A 20,093-nucleotide genomic window follows, 5' to 3' on the forward strand; every position below is an offset into this window, starting at 1 on the left:
TGAGAGTTGCCTGTATAATCTCCATCTGGTGCCGGTGATCAAAAAGATCACTGTGATGGAGAAGGCAGGTGGTGGCACCCGGAACATGGAGGACGGGTATGCTGGTTGAGGCCAGAGCACGAATTTTTTCAGTTGTCCCAGAGTGCGATTTCTTAAAAATCAGTTTTAGTTTAATCAATCAAAGCTCATTACAAGGTGCAGTGGTTCAGCTCTCCCTGGCAAGGGGCGCAGAAGCTAGGGGCTTGTGCCTCTTGTTCTGACAACCCATCAGCTGCACATCCCCCTCCGTAAGTACGTCTACTGGCAGCACCACTACTGTCAACTTGCTTAGGTCCAGCCCTCATCAAAAATGGGGACTGATGTGTTACAGGGAACCCTCCTTGCCCATGCATAAAAGCAGGCACAGCTCACTTACTGCTCTGTTTTCCATTGGCATGATGTCACTTGAAATAACTACTCACTAGTCTGAGCCACCACCTGCATAAAAGAAGAGTGCAGTCTAGCTGGCCATGTCTCGAGTAACCTCATTGCATTGCAGGACAAGGATTGACACTAAATTGACACAGGTGTCACTGAATGTCGCTACAGGAAGATTTGCCTGCACCTGCTATGTAACCCTGGGACTCTCTTGAACTTCTCAAAGCTTATGGCCGGACAGGAGCAGCTAAAAAAAAGGCTAATAAAGACAGTGATAATATTTTGCACAGTTCCAGATACCTGAAAAGAAAAAAAAAGAAAAAACCACTTACTTTTGCTGAGTCTGTAGAAGTGATCGTTAGCAGTGATGTGTTTCCCACTCCATACAATTTGACAAAAAGAAAGCACCCACTTCTGTAGCTCACTGGCTACAGTGTACTGCTGCTGAGCATAATGTTGAAGTTAAAATTTCCAGCCGCAACAGCTGCTTTCAGTTGGGGGGAGAATGCAAGAATGTGCGTGTACTATAGATTTAGGAGTGCGTTAAAGAACGCCAGGTGGGCAAAATTAATGCAAAGCAGCTGTGCTGTGGCATCTCTCATAACTCCAGTATTGCTTTGGGACGTTAAACTCTATGAATGAGTGAATCAATCAAAAGGAAAAGGTGATGCTGGCTACGTAAAACAAATGAGATGTTTTCTGACTTGATTTCATGCTAAAACACACGCCTCACATTGTTCTCTCGCAGGTTCTGTCTGCTGTGGAGGGCATAGAAGCCTCCTTAGAAGATGCAGGCAAACTGCAAGAGACCCTGGCTGAAAAGAAGGCACATGCTGAACGATCCAAGGTTTGTGAATGTTGTTCAGTTCTAGTTTCGGTGAAGTTTGTGGTTTCCTTTGGAGTGAAGAATAAGGGGAACTGAGATCAAAGGTTTGTGAACATTGTTCGGTGTTCATTTCATTAAAGGTTGGGGTCTTTTTGAGAGTGAACATTAAGGGCAACTGAGAGGTTTTCGTTTTACTTTTAGCTATGAGAAGCCAACAGACAATGAATCCAAGGAAAGCATATGGGAAGTTAACTGTTTAATTAGTTAAAGATTTGGAGTTAAATTAACGTAAACCTTTGTATTCCTTAATAAAAGAAAACAAATTTAAGTGGGAGAAAAGACAACTGCACTGCTGGTGGGAGTCAAATCCACAACATTCGCAAGATGCGTGTGATGCTCTACCACTTAGCATGGCAACAACACATCTGCTGAGTGGTAGAGCATCCGCATGTGGAGGTTATGAATTTGGCTGCCAACAGCGGTGAAGTTGTCTTTTCTCTTAATTTTGTCTTCCTTTTCCTTTATTATGAACACGAAGCTAATTGCACTCTTCTGCTCTTCTTTAACAGTCTTATTTAATTAATTAAAATTTATAAAGTCAATTCCCTCTGTGCTTTCTTTGACTTCATTGTCTGTTGGCTTCTTACGGTTGTTTTTCAGGGATTGTTTTTTAATGTTCCTGTGCCCAATGTGCTGCGTAAATTCTCAGGACTGTTTTGCTACACTTTCAGGCCAGAAGAAAACTTGAAATGAAACAAAACAAGTGACATTTTTATACGTGGCTACATGCAGGTCTTGGAGCAACGTCTTCTGCAAGAACAAGCACAGGTTGACAACTTGAAATCGCGAGCTGCCGAGCTAGCCAAGAGTCACCCGGGCAACGAGCATTCGGAACCAGCCTTCGAAGCTGTCGAGCGGTTCAAGAATGCGTGCAAGCGTGCAGAGGTAAGCACTCTCTTGAAAGCTTGAAATCATTTGCTTCTTCTGCATTTGCTTCATTAAAGACATGCACAACAATTAACGGGAAGTAAAATGCATGCTTCTTGCCATCTTGCCTTTTTTGTCACCGATGAAACCATCACTGGCCGGATCAAGTACACTGCAAGGCAAAAGCTTTTACCAACGCTATTCAATTGTTCTTTCCGCACCACCCTTTTTACATCTCTCTGTGCCGACCGCAGCTTCACTATATATGGTATCTTCTTTTACCTTATCAATTCGATGAAGTTTCTGTGGTCACCTAGTATATTTAATTACTGCAGCTGTTGTGGATTCTTTCATCTCTCAATGTGTCTATCAATACGCTAAGCCATAAAACTATTATCAGGTTTTCTTGGCAGCTATCAAATAAAATGAATATAAAAGGTTGCAGAAAGGAAGGCATCACATAAATTCAGAGAAACCCCTGCTGTGGTTGTTGTCTTGAGCCAACTAATACCGTTCTGGATGTCGCCTAAGGATTTCCTTGGGTGAGCTTCCATAATTTTTGCACCTCGTTCTTATCAGTTGCATTGCTGTAGTTGGTCACTGCTTATTTGTTTGAAATTTCATTCTTCCTTAAAGAACTCATCCTTTTCTCCCAAGGAATCATTCTTTTATCATTCCCAAGTAATCATTCTGGCTCTTTATATCACACCTATCATTTTGCTTCCCATGGCTTGTCACACTGTCTTCTGTTCTGTTTCATGCATTTTCGTTTTTCTATAAGTGTTTTTGATGTGAATTCAAATCACATTGAAGTGTCTCTCAAGATTGCTTGTTATCATCCTTACATTCTGTGCAGAAACTTGTTGAGACCACAGAGAAGGCATACAGGAGTCACCTTGACTTCAAGAACGCCTGCGACGACTTGGTGTCTTGGTTGCGTCAGCTGAGAGAAAAAGTGCCACCGTTCACCCGTTCGCTGAGTGACAGGCTCAGCCTCGAGTCGAGCATTTCGGTTCTGGAGGTAAGTGGCCGTGAAATCTGTTTGAAGTAAAAAACAAAAACTTTATACAGTAGACTTGCCGTTATTTAACTCTGGTTAACGAGATTTTCCAGTTAAATTCAATCCCTACCGAAAGTTCCGGTCTATGGCCATGCATTTTTATGGGCTCAAACGTTCATTATTTTGATCCTAAAATTGGCCTCTGCCGGATAACTTGAAATTTATGTGTCAGCACGCCCGCGTCTGACCCCTATAGTGAACCCGATAGCGACCCCTTTAGTGGTAGTGTCTCTGCCTGCGGTGCTTAGGGCCCGCCCTAGGAATATTTTCAAGCAATAACCGTAACTCACATTGTCTGATTGCGGTAGTTACTGAATTCTAATGTGCACCTTTCTTTTTCTTAAAAAAGGAAAGTGCGCAAAAAATTCGCTGTTCGGTCCAGTCAGGCACGAAACCAAAACTGCCTTCGCAGCGGTCGCATGCTTTATTGCATAACACAAATGTATTGCGGCGGAGCTGAGTTTTAAAAACTGTGGCAAAGCTGACTTTAGAAAACCAGCCTGCTCTGCGCAACTTTTCTTGCTAAAAGATTTGATGTCATCCCTACATCATTTTTCTACTTTGGACAGTTAGTAAGTGGCCGCACGATTGATTCAGGGGCGTATTATAGAGTGAATACTGCCAAATGGATCAGCTATGTGTTTTGGCATTTTTTCTGAATCTTGTCGACCCGTCGGATAATTAGATTATTTTCGCCAATTCCGTCACGGTCGAATTAACGGAAGTCGACTGAACTGAATAAAGTAAGCTTATGTAAGGGAGCAAGACTATTTTTTCACTTCTGGAAACAGTGCATCGGGGAAAGACATCTGGCTCATTCGGTTGTTCAAAACCGTTCCGTTGGCCATGCTGTGCTCACGCTCTCAGCACTGACTGCATCTCTTTATTTTCATTGCTTTGTTATGCCGGCAGATCTGCGCGCTTCATCTGTGTGCGTCCTTGACTTTTCGTAGGAGAGCACTGGTCTTTTAAAATAGCAATCTTTTCTCAATTCCTGATGTTGTAATTGATTTAGTCATCATATAGCTCATCTTGGGAACAGTCACTCATTGTATTGGAAACCGACCCAGATGTGAGAACAAGAATTCAGCCCAAACGCTGGGTTATGCCGTCTGTATATCTGTTTCTGTGCTGAATTTTGTTACCTGAATCCTAGCCAACTTGCTGAATTCACTTTTCTCATAATGGTTGCCTGTCATGTTTGAGTGTACTCTCACATCGGATTGGGGCTTTGCACAACATTGTTTCAGTTCAACCTCTCACCCTTTGCATCATAAAGCCAACTCTCTTTCAATTTTGCTTGATTGCTTTTATTTTAGTCGACATACTGTTTTCTTTTTTATATACAATCCTTTTTCTTTACCTTATATAGCTTTGTTAGCGTAAATTCTCTCACTAGAACAAGAAGAAAAAAAAAAACTACGCTTTTAACTTGTCTTTGTAGGACCTCCTGGCCAAGCGTGCAGAAGGGAACCTGAAGCTCGACGCAGTGGTCGCTGCTGCCGAGACGACAAAGGCTTCTACGTCAGAGCCTGGCATCGCTCTTTTGGACAATCAGGTCTCTGCACTTAAGGGCGATCTCACAAGTCCTTTTCGATGAGATTTCAACTACAAAGGAAAAGCTGGGTAAGTTGCCATCACCGATTTTCGCAGTAGTGCATAGTTGGCCAAAATACAGTGGTCATTTAGCACTTCAGAAACAGATAAGCAATTATACTTTATTTGCATTAGGTTGTGCATGTCTGGCTTTGCATTTTTCTTTTCTGCTTATAAACAGCTTGGTGCAGGTTTCACGTGGAGCTGTCATTTTCTGACAAGAAGCGGGGAAGTGACGATCAGAGAATGCATTTCAGTTAGCGCTAACTTGTTTGCACTTCATTTATTCATGAAAGTGTCACATGGGTGTGACAGTGCGCGGGCAGTCATAGATGAGTACTAAACTGTAAACAGTTCATGGGATGAACTTGTGCCCTCTAAACCAAAATACAACACGGTGGCAGCAATAGAACAAGTGCAGTTAGCTCTCATCGAATCCAATGGCGGCACTCGTATCTGACTGTTTTGCCATAGAAGCATAATTACATCTCCCTAATGCATTCGCAGTGGCCACGTAAATTTCAGAACATGCTGCAACCACCAGTCTATGTAGTCAACAGTCACATAAAGCTGGCCAGTCAGTAAGACTACAATGCTTGAAATGTACAAGTAGCGCGCTATTGGGAGCACAATTTGCGTGGCAGCAGAACTCTTGATAGCAGTGATTCTCCAAACCAAAAGAAAAGCATGTGGCAATGGTATGCATCAGACGCTGCTATTTCGGAAAATGGAGGTTTACAGTACACTAGAGTGTTGAAATTTGTGCTGCGTGCCTTCTGTTCGCCCTGTAGGCACCACATGCTCTCAGCTGCGGGAGTTCCGCGAAGAGTACGAGCACATGAGTGAGTGGCTGCAGCTGATGGAAGATGACATCAAGAACCAGCGGACACTGCTGTGGCCCACGCTGGAAGAGAAGAAGAAGGCATTTGAAACGGCGCAGGTGCGTGTCTTTTTCTCTTGTGTTGCTAGTGTAAAGTGCTACTAAATTAAGCTGTACTATTAAGTTAAGCTGTGCTAGTAAATTACAATAAACCCTCATTATAATGAAATCATCGGGAGAAGAGATGAACTTCTTTATAAGTGGTGTTTTGGAGATGCTCTAAAAGACTCATAGTAATGTAGGACATCCACTCAAACAGCGCTGAAGCTCTTACTGCATCCATTGAAACAAAGCCACGATCGACAGTGGCAGCACGGCAGTGTCCAAATGCTGCTGATGCCCATGAGCAGCTGCATCGTCTGTCAGTTGTCATGTGATGCAGTTAGTCTTAAGGAACAGCCGCCACGTCGGAGTGACCTTCGCAGCGCTCTTTGCCTCTGAAAGTTCATTTGAATAAACACAAAGGAGGTCATCGTGTATGTGGCACCGAGTGGTTCACCATCAATTTCTCTATTTTGTATATCATACTAAGCGGAGTCTGGTGCCATTTCCACTTTGCATTTTCCGGCCTAAAATACATGCGCTATAGTTGGGACCATGATAAACTTCGCAGAATGCGATATTCTGAATAAAACGGTTTCTTTGTTAGCAGGGGTCACTGTGCACATCTGGAATAACAAAGTGGTCACTCTTAACCTGAGGGGGAGGGGGGGGGCTGCTTGTTAAGCCAGGAAAGATTAGGAAACAAAAGCCAGTTGGTTGATGCCACCTGATGTTTTCGTGCCAGTTCACCAGGACAATGTTGATTTTGACAGTGTCTGCTGAGGTCTTGTTCATTGTTCATTCATAAAAGAAGGGCTACATTGCATTTTAGAGGAAGAAATAGCTCAACCCAGGAAGTTTTGAGAACTCCTACACTAGCACTGCCCAATTAGGTGAGGAAGTACTTTCAAATCTGCAACGTCGTCAGCACTGAAGTTCTGGGTCAAAATTCGAGAAAGGAAAATCTGGCCTTCATTTTCTCCAGTAATAATCAGCTTGTTTTCATTAAACAAAAGAATATAGTATTTTGGAAGAATACCAGTGTAAAACAATTTGGTGTTGCTTTTCAGTGTCCTCGTATTGACACTATGTGCTTATGCAAGAGGGTTGAAGAAAGAATGAAGTCTGTGCAAGATTTCACTTCATAAAAGAGAACTCTGGCACAAAGAACAAGGAGTTCAAAGTCAAGTGCCATTTTTGTGTTTCTGTGTTTTCTTTGGCAAGTGTGCATTTACTTCTGCGATGTTTACCACATCAAAGGAATCATAAGATCTCAAGAATTGAAAAGGAAAGTAGATTGGGCTTAGATTATTGACTCTTGCTTCATGCTACCCTCGGATAGGCGATAATTTTGTTCTTTCATAAAATGTATTCCACCTACCAGTGGATTGCTGCTGCAATGATTTGCCAGCTCGAGACTTGTGTTTATTGATATGTGCACGTGGGGTCCATCTTACCAGCTGTGCTGGCTGTCAGCTGACCTCCTTATGGCTGACATGTTGCGCAGGGTCTTGTGGAAGAGCTCGAGAAAGGTCACGAAACCCTGGACAGGGTGACCTTACTTGCCCAAGGCCTGCTGACATCACACTTGGACACCTACATTCGCAACCAGCTCACGCTGGTCAGCTCACGATACCAAGTCACTCTCAACTTGGCCAAGGTAAGTGAAAGCTGGCCTCGGCGCTGCTTGCATGTTTTCTTGGTGGAAACATTTGAAGGGCATTGCACACTTTTCCAGGCGAGCAGTCAAGTAACAGTCCCAGAGACTACTATGAACCTGAGGTGAAGAAAAAAAATGTAACTTGCATTGGGATTCATCTTTATTTGTACTGTTTTTTTAGTATAAGGGCCAAGTGTAAGTGCAGTCTAACCTCGTTTTAATGAAGTCACGTCTTACATAAAAATGGGTTCGTTATATCCTATATTCGTTACAAGCATATATCTATTACACTGTAACAGCAGCGACACACTATTTTTTTACTTACTTTGTTATATCCGTTTTGTCATATCGAGGTTCAACTGTAGTAGTAGCATGAATGTGACTCCGTGTTTATCGCCTTAGTTTGTCTTAATTATTCACAAGTGATGATAATCTAAGCTTAGCTTTATCATGCATCTGGCCTTAAAGGGCACATTTAGCTTTAGCATAGAGATTTGAACTGGTGTATTAGTGCAGATTTAACTCATTGTAGATTGAGCACTGCTACTAGTAATTTTTCAAGCACATGTGAATTTGACCTTTCTGTGCCCAACCGCCTTTTGTGCTTTGATTGCACTCAAGAAATTCAGTGCAGGTCGACTTAAATAAGTACCGCAATGTGACTTGTGATGAGGGCATCAGCCTCGAGTAAGCTTAGGCTGAGAATGCTGGTGATCTGAAGCAGTGCCTAGTTACAGGTTGTGTTCGTGCTTTGCTAGGGTCAGAGGAGGGCTTCCCTGCAGCACTTGACATGCATTGCCTTTGCCACTTCTGCAGGATCTCCTTGGAAGGGCACGCGACGTCTATAATCAGCACGAGCAGTACCGCACTGCTTTGGTGGCTGCTCGCGAATGGATGGACAGCATGGCCGCTTCTCTGGCCGAGTGTTCAGGCCCAACCACTGGCAAGAGCGATGTGGAGGCCCAGCTTGCCAAAGTGCAGGTATGATGCCAATAATTTTTATCTTTCGTTTTTCATTTTTGCGCTGCATGTCTTGCATGTGGTGCAAAACATAGCATGATGATGGTAAAATGGGTAAACTACACAAAAAAGAAATGAGGTGGCACTACTTTTAAATGCGTAAGCATTCCTATGCCTACCCAATGAGGAAAAATGTCTGTCCTTACCTCCGTCCATCCATCGTGTAAGACGATCGCTTTCATGAACTTTCATCCTTCACTCAACACCATGTCCACCAATTAGTCACCTTCCCCACGGCCAGAGTGGTCTCCTAGCAGGCGTGATTCAGTGTTTTCTTGGGGTGTACCTATGACATTCCAAACAAATCCTCATTTTGGTTGATTTTTACCTGCGCGCAGGGTATGGTGAGGAAACAAGACGAAGGCCATGCCCTGGTGCATGCAGCCCTCACGGCTGGCGAGAAGACCCTGCGAGGCACACACACGTCTGGCAAGGCCCCGCTCAACCAGGAGATGCAGGAGCTCCAGAAGCAGTGGGACCGCCTCGTGCTTAAGCTTTCCGATGCCAAGGTAAAGTCTGCAGTTTAACATCCTCTCTCCTAGCCCCTGTTTCTGTTGGTGGGAAATAAACTTGACTGTAGTTGGTGCAATGAACACGCTTGACGTAACAGTAAAGTAGTTTGTTATTGGACATCTGGAACAGCTGCTTGAGCAGTGGAAAAAGCGCCATCTCAGATGACAGCACGGTTTAGTGATTATAAATAATTGTTGTGGCAGCAAGTGTTAGTTTACCTAGCCAACCTACTTTTTCCTTTTCTTACATTTAAAATCACTTTGGATTGTTTCTTTTGATTTCACCTACCAGAAAATCATATTTCCTACTTGGAATTTGCTTCAACTCTAAATGCCCTTCTCCACTTTGGTAACCATGGGCACGGAGAAAAATAAATGTTGCGCTTAGGCTAAAGTAGATACAATCTTTTCCAAACTTTAATCACTTCGTGTTATGATTTACCCCTCATTCTGGGCAGGTATCTCTGGAGACAGCTCTTCTTCAGTGGACCGACTACAGTTCTTCGGAGCAGCGCCTCCTACAGTGGATCGCTGACCATGACAATCAGCTGGAGGAAGTCAAGAAGAAACGCCAGAGTACCTCCGTCAAGGAGTCGGTCACGCAACGCAAGGCCAGGCTCAGGAGGGCCAACGTAAGCTCAACTTGAATTCTTACCATTTCCTTGTCATTCTCTCTAACATTTGCTCAGTGAAAACCACACCTATGCATCAAATTTTTCTTTTACCGTACCTAAAGGGGCAGGTTGATATTGTGATAGGGATGACATGTACATAGAAAAAAAAAGGGTATACCTACAATACATGTGCAGGGTTATTATAAGATAATGGCCAAACAACTGCTCTGGCAGTGTTCCCCGAAACCACGTCTTCTTTGCGTTGTAGGGCACTGCAGCACTGTTGACGCATTCATGCACAAGTGCCTCTGTAACAATATTAAGGGACCTCTACATCGCAACCTTATTTGCCCTTTAGGCAGGAGAGACTAGATTTTGCAACAGACTGACTGGATGTGACATTGTGCATAGTGTGACACTGTCACTGTGTGTGACACTGCCACTGTGTGTAACTGTATGGTGCATTGACAGACTAAGTTTAAGAGCACCCACTGCAGATAACCTAGTTCCTTCTTGTTTCCTTTCCTCTTCTTTTTTCTCGTCATCTTTTATACCACTTTTTGCTTCCACATTACAGTGTAGTCAAGCAGAGACATTCTCTGCAGTTAACCACCCTGTCTAGCCTTTCATTTCATCTCTGTTGCTTTATCTATGTTCATTGCTTCAAAATTAGCTTTATCTCCTGCACTCTATTCAAATCATGGGAAATTAAGAAATATTATAACTTGGCACAACCTGACCCGATACGAATGGTAATTATCCCATTTAATAGATGAAGCTATATTCTAGCGACTGTGTAAAGCATGTATTTGATACATATATTCTGACTTGCAAATATTAATTTTGGCTAGCTGTCTGAGATTTTCTCATTTTTAACGTACAGCATTTTACATTTATAATGCTTTTGTACATTGTTGGGATGCAGGAACCCCAATCATGTGCCTCAGTCATATTTGACTCTTGTACCTTTCTTGATATGTACCATCATACCATCTATAAAAAATAAATGAGGACTGACCCAGTGTTCTTATGAAAATTAGGCAAAATTAGAAATGTCCTGAAAAGTTATCTACCAAGTTTTACAACTCATGCAATGCAGTCGTCCAAGTTTATTCTACAAGGCCTCAGTCAAAATCTTTGCCCCCTCAGAGCGAGTTTGTCCCTTTAATATATAAGCACCACGAATTCTTGACTTGCTGATATATTTCATTATTACCATATTTGCACGTAAGTAATGTGACCACAAATATAATGGGGGGGGGGGGGGGGGGGGGGGGGGCGCTTCTGGTGTTTCCGAAAAAGAAAAACTATATTACAATTATACCTGTCAAGAACCGAAATACTATAACACGAGGCATGTTCTGAGGATGGAAATTTCAAGAAAAAAACTCTCATTATATTCAGGGCAAATACAGTAACTGCCAATTACACACACCTGTCCATGTGTTTCTATCCTTTCAGAGCCTTGTAAAGGACGTCGAGTCATTCGAGCCCATGGTTGAGTCTCTTGCCATCAAGGCACAGGAGCTGCAGCAGACATCGGCAGCCCCCAAACCTGAGATCTCGGGAAAATACAACAACCTGGCCGGCTCTGTCAAGGTGGGCAACCTGTCGTGTTTCATTGCGAGCACTGTGTGCTTGAATGTCATCTATCTGTCTCTTGTTAGCTAATAGCTAATGGTAATGAATACGATGCAAGTTTTATTTTCAGCAGACGACAGAAAACCGAAGTGGTGCTAGCTGCCATGTGCAATCACAATGGGATGATGAAGATGATCATCTCCCAATGCAACATCACCTCCCTCTCGAAAAGAAAAAAAGATGCTTGTTGCATATACAGTTTGTGCAATTCACATGGCAACTTTGCTACTGTAGTAGTCACTCAGTGATGAACAGCTAACAGCAACCTTTTGGGGAACAGAAGAGCAACTGTTTCGTTCTACCATTCTGCTAACCTGGTGATGACCAGGATCTAGGGCAGAGGCAGTTAAATAGAGTGAATATTAGCAGCTTGTAGTCATTCCTTCTACGAGTACTTGTGCATACTGTTTCTGTTTCTTTAAGCCTTTGGCTATAGTTGTTTGGCATGGCATCAAGTAACATCTTAATCCTAGTAATTAGTCTTTTTACTCCTGTGAACTTCATTTTCAGCCTTCACATTGCACTCATGGTTGCATTTGTCCATGCGAATAATGTACTTAATAATTAGTGGCTTGTCTTTCAGCTACTATTATTCCAAAAATTTTGTTCTGTGAATGTGCAGGAATTTCTGCGACAGCAGAAGTCTGTCATGGGCCATCTGCAAGAGTTCATGGATGCCTGCGCTAACCTCAGCGCCTGGCTGGAACAGGCGCAGGAAAAACTGAACAAGTGCGCAGAGCCTTCGGGTGACCGCAATGAGCTGAGAAGCAAACATGGCACACTAAAGGTAGTCCTGCATGCTTTTGTGTTATTCCCCCCCCCCCCCCCCCCCACCATTTTCAATATGTGCCAGTGCCATGAATGATTCCAGTCTACCGGTACCAGTGTGGGTACTGGTACCTGTAATGGTACTAGTACTGGTACGGTACTGTACTGTACTGTACTGTACTGGTAATTCAAGCTCATATAAATGAAGATAAAAATTATGGCAGACAGACCTCAAAATTAGGTTTGTTCATCATGTTTCCTCGTTTTTTACTAATACTATATGTATTTCCAATGCAGTTTGAAGTCGATCAGCTGAGACAAGCCAAGTAAGAATTTCAGTTAATTCAAACTTTGTGGGCATACCAGGGGTAGCGGAACGCAGCCAAAAACAGCCGATACGGGACATTCATTGTGTGTGAGCAGTTAAAATGTGCCATGTTTGATATTTAGGCTGATGTGTATGTTGATAAGTGCCATTATGTCATAGTGCTGCTTACTCGATCACCTCAAGTGTAACCCGATCAACATGCGTACCTGCTTGTGTACCCATTCTGGCCATACCGGGTTCGCAGTGGTCGCTGAAATCCTTGAATGCGAAACTGCCATTTTCAAGGTCCTGAAAGCTGTCACATCAGAATGAGTGTTTAAAACTCTTGAATTTTGCTTTCGGTTAATCTTAGTGGATTTTCTTGTGTATCTGACCAGTTTATGTGAGCCAAGAGTCCCGCCAACCTGACCCGATTTGTATCTTGGGAGTAGGGAGCCATATTGTTTATGGTGGCTGGGGGTTGTTTACAGGAAAGGCTTAGCAAGCTGTTTTCCTACTGTGAACAATAAAAAAAAGTATTGGCTCATTTGATGCAGTGTTTTGTTCTCCAGCTGTCGTGCATCATGATGCTTTAATGCTTGAAAATATTTTGTCAAGGCCTTGAATCTTCTTAAAAACAATTAAATTTTTTCCGGAAAGGCTGCTACGGACCCTGCACATGTGTGTTTAAACATAACAAGGTGTATGTATTCGTTTGTACAATATGCTGTTGTTCTATTTCTTATCCTCCTTTCTTTTGTGACTTCGAATAATTAAGGCTTCTGAAAATTTTAAGAAAACAGCACGGTTCCTAGTAGTTTGAATTAGCTCAAGTTGTATGCATTTTTTTTTGGGGGGGGGGGGGGGGAACCATGGTCACACATTATGAAGGGCAAGGTCATCTTGTTGGCAGCGCTTGAGGTCTCCATGAATGGACGTTCTACAATGTTGCTTTCGAAACGCAACAGGTGCTGGAGGCCGAGCAGGAGGAAGGTCAGAAGCGGCTGCAGCTGATGCTTGCCCTGGCAGAGACTGCGCGTGGCTTCATGGAAGATGAAGCGGAACAGCAGCACGTCGACCAAGAGGCTGGCCTGCTGGTCAAGGCCGTGGAGGAATTTGAAGAACGCATGGCACAGGTACCGGTACCTTGATTTCAATTTCAAGTTTCGTTCTTATAAATCTGAACAAGCAGATTACAAAGAAGCAATAAATACAGGAGTCCTCATAGTCAAAAGACAGTGTGAGACTTTCTGTTAATAGTTGCATTAAAAATTAAAAATAAAAGCTATGTATACGATTAACAGCACTAACAGCTCCTTCTGAAGTTTCTTTAACACACCAATCTATTCAGTGAGGGGTGATGTTTAGCAGGTAAAGCTAAACGCCACCAGTTGCTTGATGTAGTAGGTATTCTCGCTGGGTTTGGGGTGAACTTGGTGGAGCGGTAGCATTGTACCTCTGCTCCTTATCATTGCCTTGATCTGTCTTGGTAGTGTTAGACCTCTGTGACATGTTTATCCTCGTATTTTAAAAGGAGACACTTGAGCGGAACAATTGCTGGCCTGCCTCTGCAAAGTTACGTTAGGTTAGGATGGTGACTGCTGACAATATGACTGCTCCAATGTGACTGCTGACACTTCTGGGGGGTCGTTGCTCGATGCAGGTCAAATCTGCGCTGGACGTGGGCCTGGTCAAGTGGGACGAGTACGAGGAACAGTTCCGCCGTTGCCAGGACTGGCTGAACCAGTACGAGCCGCAGGTTCGCTCGTTCCAGCAACTGCAGCCTGACCTCGAGTCCAAGCGGGTCAAGCTGGAAGAGTTCCAGGCAAGTCACCAACACGTTTGCCGGTCGTCAATGATGGCCACTGAAATTAAGAACTTTTATAAACAGTGCACCCCAGCATCTTTGCCTACACAAAGCCCCACGCCCTGCTTGCATTCTCTTGGGCTTCTTTCGCGTTCTTTTGTATACCTTCTTGCATTCTCTCGTAAGCGTGTGAGTGTGTATCCCCTAACTTTGACCTAAAACTCCCTATTGTTTTGGCAGTTCTATGCTAGCATAGCTTGATTTGAGTCATGAAACATGTTAGAGTGACACAACGAAACAGTGTTATTAAAAAAAAAGACCAAAATTGATGTTTGACATCATATTGTTGTCATTTATCAGTGTTATGAGCCATTTGTCCTGCGGGTGTAGAAAAAGGCCACAAGTGTAGAGCGGACAAGAGGAGGATGAAGTGAAGTCTGTCGGCCGTCATCTTTGTTGTTGTTGCTGCCCCACTGCTAGCCTCCTTGTACATAGTCTAAATAAATCCCCCTTTCTGTAAGACCTCCCCGTAACAATACATGGCGACAGGTATGATGCATACAGGTTTATCGAGCTTTTGGTTATGCTTTGGTAGTTTTGAACAGAGCCTGAGCTTCGTTTGCAGCTCCAAAATGAGTGATCACGCAGACATAAAGGACTTCTAGAATATGAAAATGGTGCCAGAGTATTTTTCACTTGCGCCCACTGAAGCATTTACTCATTGGTCACGTACTCAAGAGTGCCTGCTTACCAGCTGATCACTGGGTCATCTGTCAAGCGAAATAAGATTACCATCGACATCAAAAGTTTGTATGGCACAAGACCTGATAGAAAGCTGAATTTTGTCACAGCCTGAGTGCACAGCATGGTACAGAATTCGTCTGTACTACTGTATGTAAACAACATGGTGTTGAATGATTTTACTGGCTACTGATGCAAAATGTTAGAAACTTAGCAAAATTCAGCAAACCACTAACATGGTTCCTTATAAGAAACCATGTTACATAGATTAGGTTCTTCCAAGCTCAGATTTCCCAGTCACTCTCACAAACCATACAAGGCTTACAGGAGCTAGAATTGTGCACATATTTGACTTAGATTGAAGCGCACTGTAGGCACTGTAGCGTTGTCCTGTGTACTTCCTTTCTGTGTCCGTGTCTACAGTGCACTTCAATCTAAGTCAAATATGAACGTCAGCCAACTAGCCCAACTCGCCATCTTGTTGTTAGAATTGTGTATATTTATTTGTGCCAAGATGAAAGCATTCCATTTTATTCTAATGCACGCCCTGTAAACTTTTCACATCGACTGTACTTCATTCGGCGAGTACACCAAAAAGATGTAATGGCTTTCATATTACGTGATTACATTGCGAGTTCTAGAACAAATCGAAAATTTTCTCAGTTCTGATAGAGCTGGCATGTAATGCTACATCGAACCTAAAATCGAGAAACAGAAGCTCCCTTCTTGACAGAAGCGCAGATGTCTCTTGAATTTGCTTCATTTCACTTGAGCATCGCCGACATTTCCCACTTGTGCAGGTCCTGCTGCAGACCGTGTTCGAGTGGCAGTCCGAGTTCGACACACTCAACCTGAAGGCGCAGCTGCTCCTGGAGACGTACTCGGACTCAAGCATCTGCAACCAGTTCACGCAGCTGTCGGCACGCTACACAAGCCTGCTGTCGCTGGCCAAAGAGGTGCTGCATGCCCTCGAGCAACACTACCAGGAGCACCAGCAGCAGCAATGCATGTACGGCGAGGTGTCCGAGCTGCTCGACAGCACCCAGGAGCGGCTGCGCGAACTGCAGAAGCCCTCAGCCACTCTGGACGACGCCGAGTCACGTCTCAGGAGCCTCGACTTGCTCTGGGCAACATTGCAGCAGGGTCGAAACAAGGTCTGCTCTTGTCATTCCAATGCGGTTTTTCCTTTCTCATTTTGTTGAAGTGTTATCTCGTTTCCTATGGCGTTCTGCTGCGAAGTGCAAGGTCACGGATTCGATTCCCAGCCGCCGCAGCTGCAATCTGATGGGGGAGGCAGAATGCAAAAATGCTTATGTACCTTGCTTTAGGTGCATGTTAAATATCTCCTGGTGGTCAACATTAATCCAGAGCCCTCTGCTATGACATCCCTCATAGTGCGCTGTGCAGTTTCTGGATGTTAAACCCCGTGATATAATTTAATTTTGAACTGTGCTCTGGGTGGTGCATTTTAAAGAATCTCAGGTGGTCGTAGTTAATCTGGAGTTCCCAGTCACTACAGCTTCCCATAGGCCCAGCATTACTTTGGGATGTCGAAACCCAACAGTCATTCTTATTGATGTTTCTGACCGCTAACAGCACAATGTTTTTTCACACTCCTGAAGCTGTACATATATGTAAAACTCAAGGGAAGAGCAGTGAAAGAAACAAACAAGAAAAGACAGACTCGGACTCTTTCTAGTCTTCAGTCGTTTACTGGGATAAGCAGTTAACTTGAAGAAGGTGTTTTCGCTCGCTTCACTTCTCTCAGTGTCTTCTCCATGGCCTTCTGTCTTCACTCCGACGTTTGTGGAACGCTCCACCTCGTAACGACGATTCTCTCGTAGATTTGTGGGAACTTAATTACGTCAGTGAGGATTGTCTCATGCCTGCAAAAATCGGCAGTTGATATCTTCAAGTCTTTAAATCTCTCCATTCCAAATCTTATCTCTTCCCATTTGCCCATGATGACCACTGAAAGAGTGATGTAACGTTAGTATTTCACTTACAAACAAGCCCAGTTTTCTGGAAATTAACTGTTCATATCAGTAAAAATCATTGCAAGTACAGAACATAGAAGCACGAGCAAAGATTGAATGGCCATAGATTAAATGTTAATTAGATAAGTCACCTGCAGCAGCAGTAAGAAAATATGAAAGGTTCACCTAGGCCCCAAAGTATGGGTTGCCAAGAATCATAGATTAATAAATGAACAACGAATGCAGTGGGGAATGTAGGACATGTTAATGAAATGTGAATATGTATAAGCAGGTGCGAGAAGTCAAGAAAACAGCTGCTAAATTTATAAATTATTCCATCCAAAACTTCATTGTCTACTTCGTTGTTTCTAGTGAGTGCACGAGTGAGTCTTCTGGGTGAATCAAATGTAGGCAGTGAGAGAAAATCAGTTTTGCTTAAACGTCAAGTTTTAAACCTGCATATTTTCCAACTTCGTGAATCTTCGTTAAAATACGAAATATTTGGAGCACTGTTCAATGTTAAGTGCTCGGTTCAGAACACCTGCAGGCCTGAAACGTGCAAATAAACATTGAACTTGCTTAGAATTTCAGGGTAGGACAAGTACTTAAGACTGCCATGACTTTTTTTACTTAAGTCACAATTGTCTGTTTGAATGAGGCCTATCCCAACTGTCTGTTTGACTGAGCTAAACGTGGATGTTTGTTTTGGTGGTGGCTTGAAGGGTTAAAAATAAAAGGAAAAAAAAAGCTAACAAAGAATGTAGTAGCTTGCTCATGGTTGGTTTTATATTTTGAGTCAGTAAGAATCGTTAACTCTGTTTACTTCAATATCACAACTCACTTTCTTCCAGGTGTCTTACATGATGGAGCTTACAGACAAGGTGATTGAAACAACATCTGCTGAAGGCATCAAAACAATCCGCGAAAGTGCCGACAACACGTCTGCTGAGTTTGAGCGCCTGCTCCAGGAAGTCTCCGCCGTGCGCTCCATGCTCTCTGAGCAGTTGTCAGCCCTCGGAGAGCTGGCCCAGGAGCTTCAGCAGTTTGAGTCATGGCTTAGTGAAGCCCGGACACAACTTGCCGAAGCCAAATCCGGTGCCGAACAGGCCTCTGGTGCAGTGGAGAAGAAGACGCGTCTAGACAAGATCAAGGCTATCGCAGCTGACGCCGCCTCCAAGTCTGGCACGGCGGCGAGCCTTGAGAAACGGCTGAAGGAAACAAAGCAGCTGAATACGCCAGAACGTAAGAAAATGATCGCAGACTTCTCCGAACTCCAGAAGGAAGCTGAAGAGCTGGCCGCCCGCCTGGAAAAGGAGGTGGAAGCACTGGAGCGGCAGCGATCCATCCACGCCCAGGCCGTGCAGTGGCTGAAGGAGGCCAAGCTGAAGCTGCAGAAGTGTTCAGACTGCAACGGGCAGCCAGGCCGTCGTCCGCGAGAAGGCAACCCAGCTTTCGAAGCTCCGAGAAAGCCTGCCGACCGGAGTTGCTCTCGTGAAGGACGTCGCACAGTGCACGGAGGAGGTGTCCCCATGCCTGAACCAGTCCGGCAAAGAACGACTCCAGGAGAACCTTCAGGAGTTGCGCCAGGACTTGGAACAGCTCGAGCACGGCGTCGAGGACGCTCAGGACTCTCTCGACGAGTGCCTGCAGTGCTGGGAGCACTTTGGAGAGCTGTATGGTACAATGTCCCAGTGGCTTGTCGCAGTTTGAAGGAAACGCCAAGCCTGCCCTGGCATCTACTGCAGTTGATGCCGACCACCTGAAGCAGCTAAAGGTAAGCAAAGTGTATCTGTGTCACTCGTCGGAATCTGACCATATGTTTGGTAGCTCCAGCTGTGGCTGCAAGCTGTGACTAGGAGCTATAGATAATCAAAATAGGTTTGAATTGTTCATCAAATATATTGTATGTTTTGTAGTGTCAGATATGACTACAAGTTGTGTGACTTTTAGTAGGTCTGCAGCTTTATAATTCGGTGTTTGTGTGTACATTCTGTTCACATGCGTGCATATTACCTACCTCGGTGCCTGTTCACCATACAGATTTACAACTTACTTTCCCTCTTCTATTTTCACAAGCTCTTGCTTGTACCCGTATATCTGTCAGCACATTCACAAGCGAGAGCTTTTCATGTTTTCGTTGGGAGCAAAAGATGGTGCACCTTAAATATTTCGTTTGTACCTTCGCATTCTGGGATAAAGTGCAAATTTTAGGAGCGCTATGTTTACAAGTCCAGACAACTTGCCCTTTTATTTTCAAAGCTTCATTTAGGAAAAAAAAATTATGACGATGCCATTTGTCTTCCATATAATGGAATGTTCACATGATACATCATATGACATGTCACATGTGTGTACCAATGATTCGCCGGTGATGCAGGCTCTTCTGGAAGAAGCTTCTTTCCACAAGCCCGACATGGAGGAGATGAACGAGGAATGCGAGCGTCTTCTTCTGCTCAGCGCACAGACACCAGTTCGAGACCAGGCTGTCAAGTTGTCCACGCAATACACCTCCCTTGTGGCGGCTCTCCAGGTTAGCGCGATTTCCAGATTATCGAAAAAAAACATCAATTTTGTCACTTGCTTACTTGATTATTGTTCACCCCCTCTTCCTGTCTGGATTTGCTGCTGACACACTGACTGTATCATCACTGCAATCATAAATCTTGTCATTGGCCATAAAAATGACAAAATGGATGTTTCAGTGTCCTTACAATTCTTTCGTGTTCCCGCATGCCTTGATGGTTACCTAGTCGGACGGAAATTCATTGGACCCAGAACTACATTAACCGGTTTTATCAGTTGTGTTCAGCACTACGAATCAAGGGAGGCCGTAAACACCGTCATGCTTTTCAAAACAGCTCTTCGTTTATAGTCCCTTTCTCGTTTTGGCTTGGATCACTGCTTTCGTTTGTGTGGAATTGGTTTGTGTTACAGTGCTATAATTAGCAGAAGCGGTTACTGTATGTTTGTAAGCGTGGTATAATTTGTCAGGCATAGGATTCATTTGGAGATATTTATTGCTGTTGGAAATTATATTATATGGGTGCTTGCAGTACTTATGCAGATGACAGCTGAAAATCACTGTGCCTCAGCTAAGGCAGAAACTATAGTTGGGAATTCGGTATCGTTGAATATTTTCTGCACTTACAAAAATTAAGAAAAGGGGAACAGGACAGTTTCTGCGACAGGGACAGGACCTGTCCTGTTGCTGTCGCATTCTGTCCTGTGCCCGTCTTTTTCTCTCTTAAACCGTTGAAAATATACATCTGTGCTTGTTCTTGCTTGGCATTGCTCCTGAA

General features: G+C 43.8%; 1 protein-coding gene across 1 annotated transcript in view; it reads left to right on the top strand.

The window, feature by feature from the left end:
* The window catches only part of LOC119457857 (muscle-specific protein 300 kDa-like), a 29,523-nt gene extending 10,216 nt beyond the window's left edge, over nucleotides 1-19,307 (top strand). Inside the window, exons 8-23 of the mRNA XM_037719611.2 lie at nucleotides 1,166-1,264; nucleotides 2,036-2,188; nucleotides 3,027-3,191; nucleotides 4,721-4,856; nucleotides 5,618-5,766; nucleotides 7,256-7,408; nucleotides 8,225-8,389; nucleotides 8,767-8,937; nucleotides 9,399-9,572; nucleotides 11,016-11,153; nucleotides 11,818-11,982; nucleotides 13,239-13,406; nucleotides 13,934-14,095; nucleotides 15,619-15,972; nucleotides 17,646-18,568; nucleotides 19,172-19,307. Of these exons, the coding sequence (XP_037575539.2) occupies nucleotides 1,166-1,264; nucleotides 2,036-2,188; nucleotides 3,027-3,191; nucleotides 4,721-4,856; nucleotides 5,618-5,766; nucleotides 7,256-7,408; nucleotides 8,225-8,389; nucleotides 8,767-8,937; nucleotides 9,399-9,572; nucleotides 11,016-11,153; nucleotides 11,818-11,982; nucleotides 13,239-13,406; nucleotides 13,934-14,095; nucleotides 15,619-15,972; nucleotides 17,646-18,557 (3,264 nt within the window). The 3' untranslated portion in view covers nucleotides 18,558-18,568; nucleotides 19,172-19,307. The remainder of the gene's footprint in view (nucleotides 1-1,165; nucleotides 1,265-2,035; nucleotides 2,189-3,026; nucleotides 3,192-4,720; nucleotides 4,857-5,617; nucleotides 5,767-7,255; nucleotides 7,409-8,224; nucleotides 8,390-8,766; nucleotides 8,938-9,398; nucleotides 9,573-11,015; nucleotides 11,154-11,817; nucleotides 11,983-13,238; nucleotides 13,407-13,933; nucleotides 14,096-15,618; nucleotides 15,973-17,645; nucleotides 18,569-19,171) is intronic.
* The last annotated feature ends 786 nt before the right edge of the window (nucleotides 19,308-20,093 follow it).

Source organism: Dermacentor silvarum, chromosome 7 (assembly GCF_013339745.2).
Source record: "Dermacentor silvarum isolate Dsil-2018 chromosome 7, BIME_Dsil_1.4, whole genome shotgun sequence".
Taxonomy (NCBI): domain Eukaryota; kingdom Metazoa; phylum Arthropoda; class Arachnida; order Ixodida; family Ixodidae; genus Dermacentor; species Dermacentor silvarum.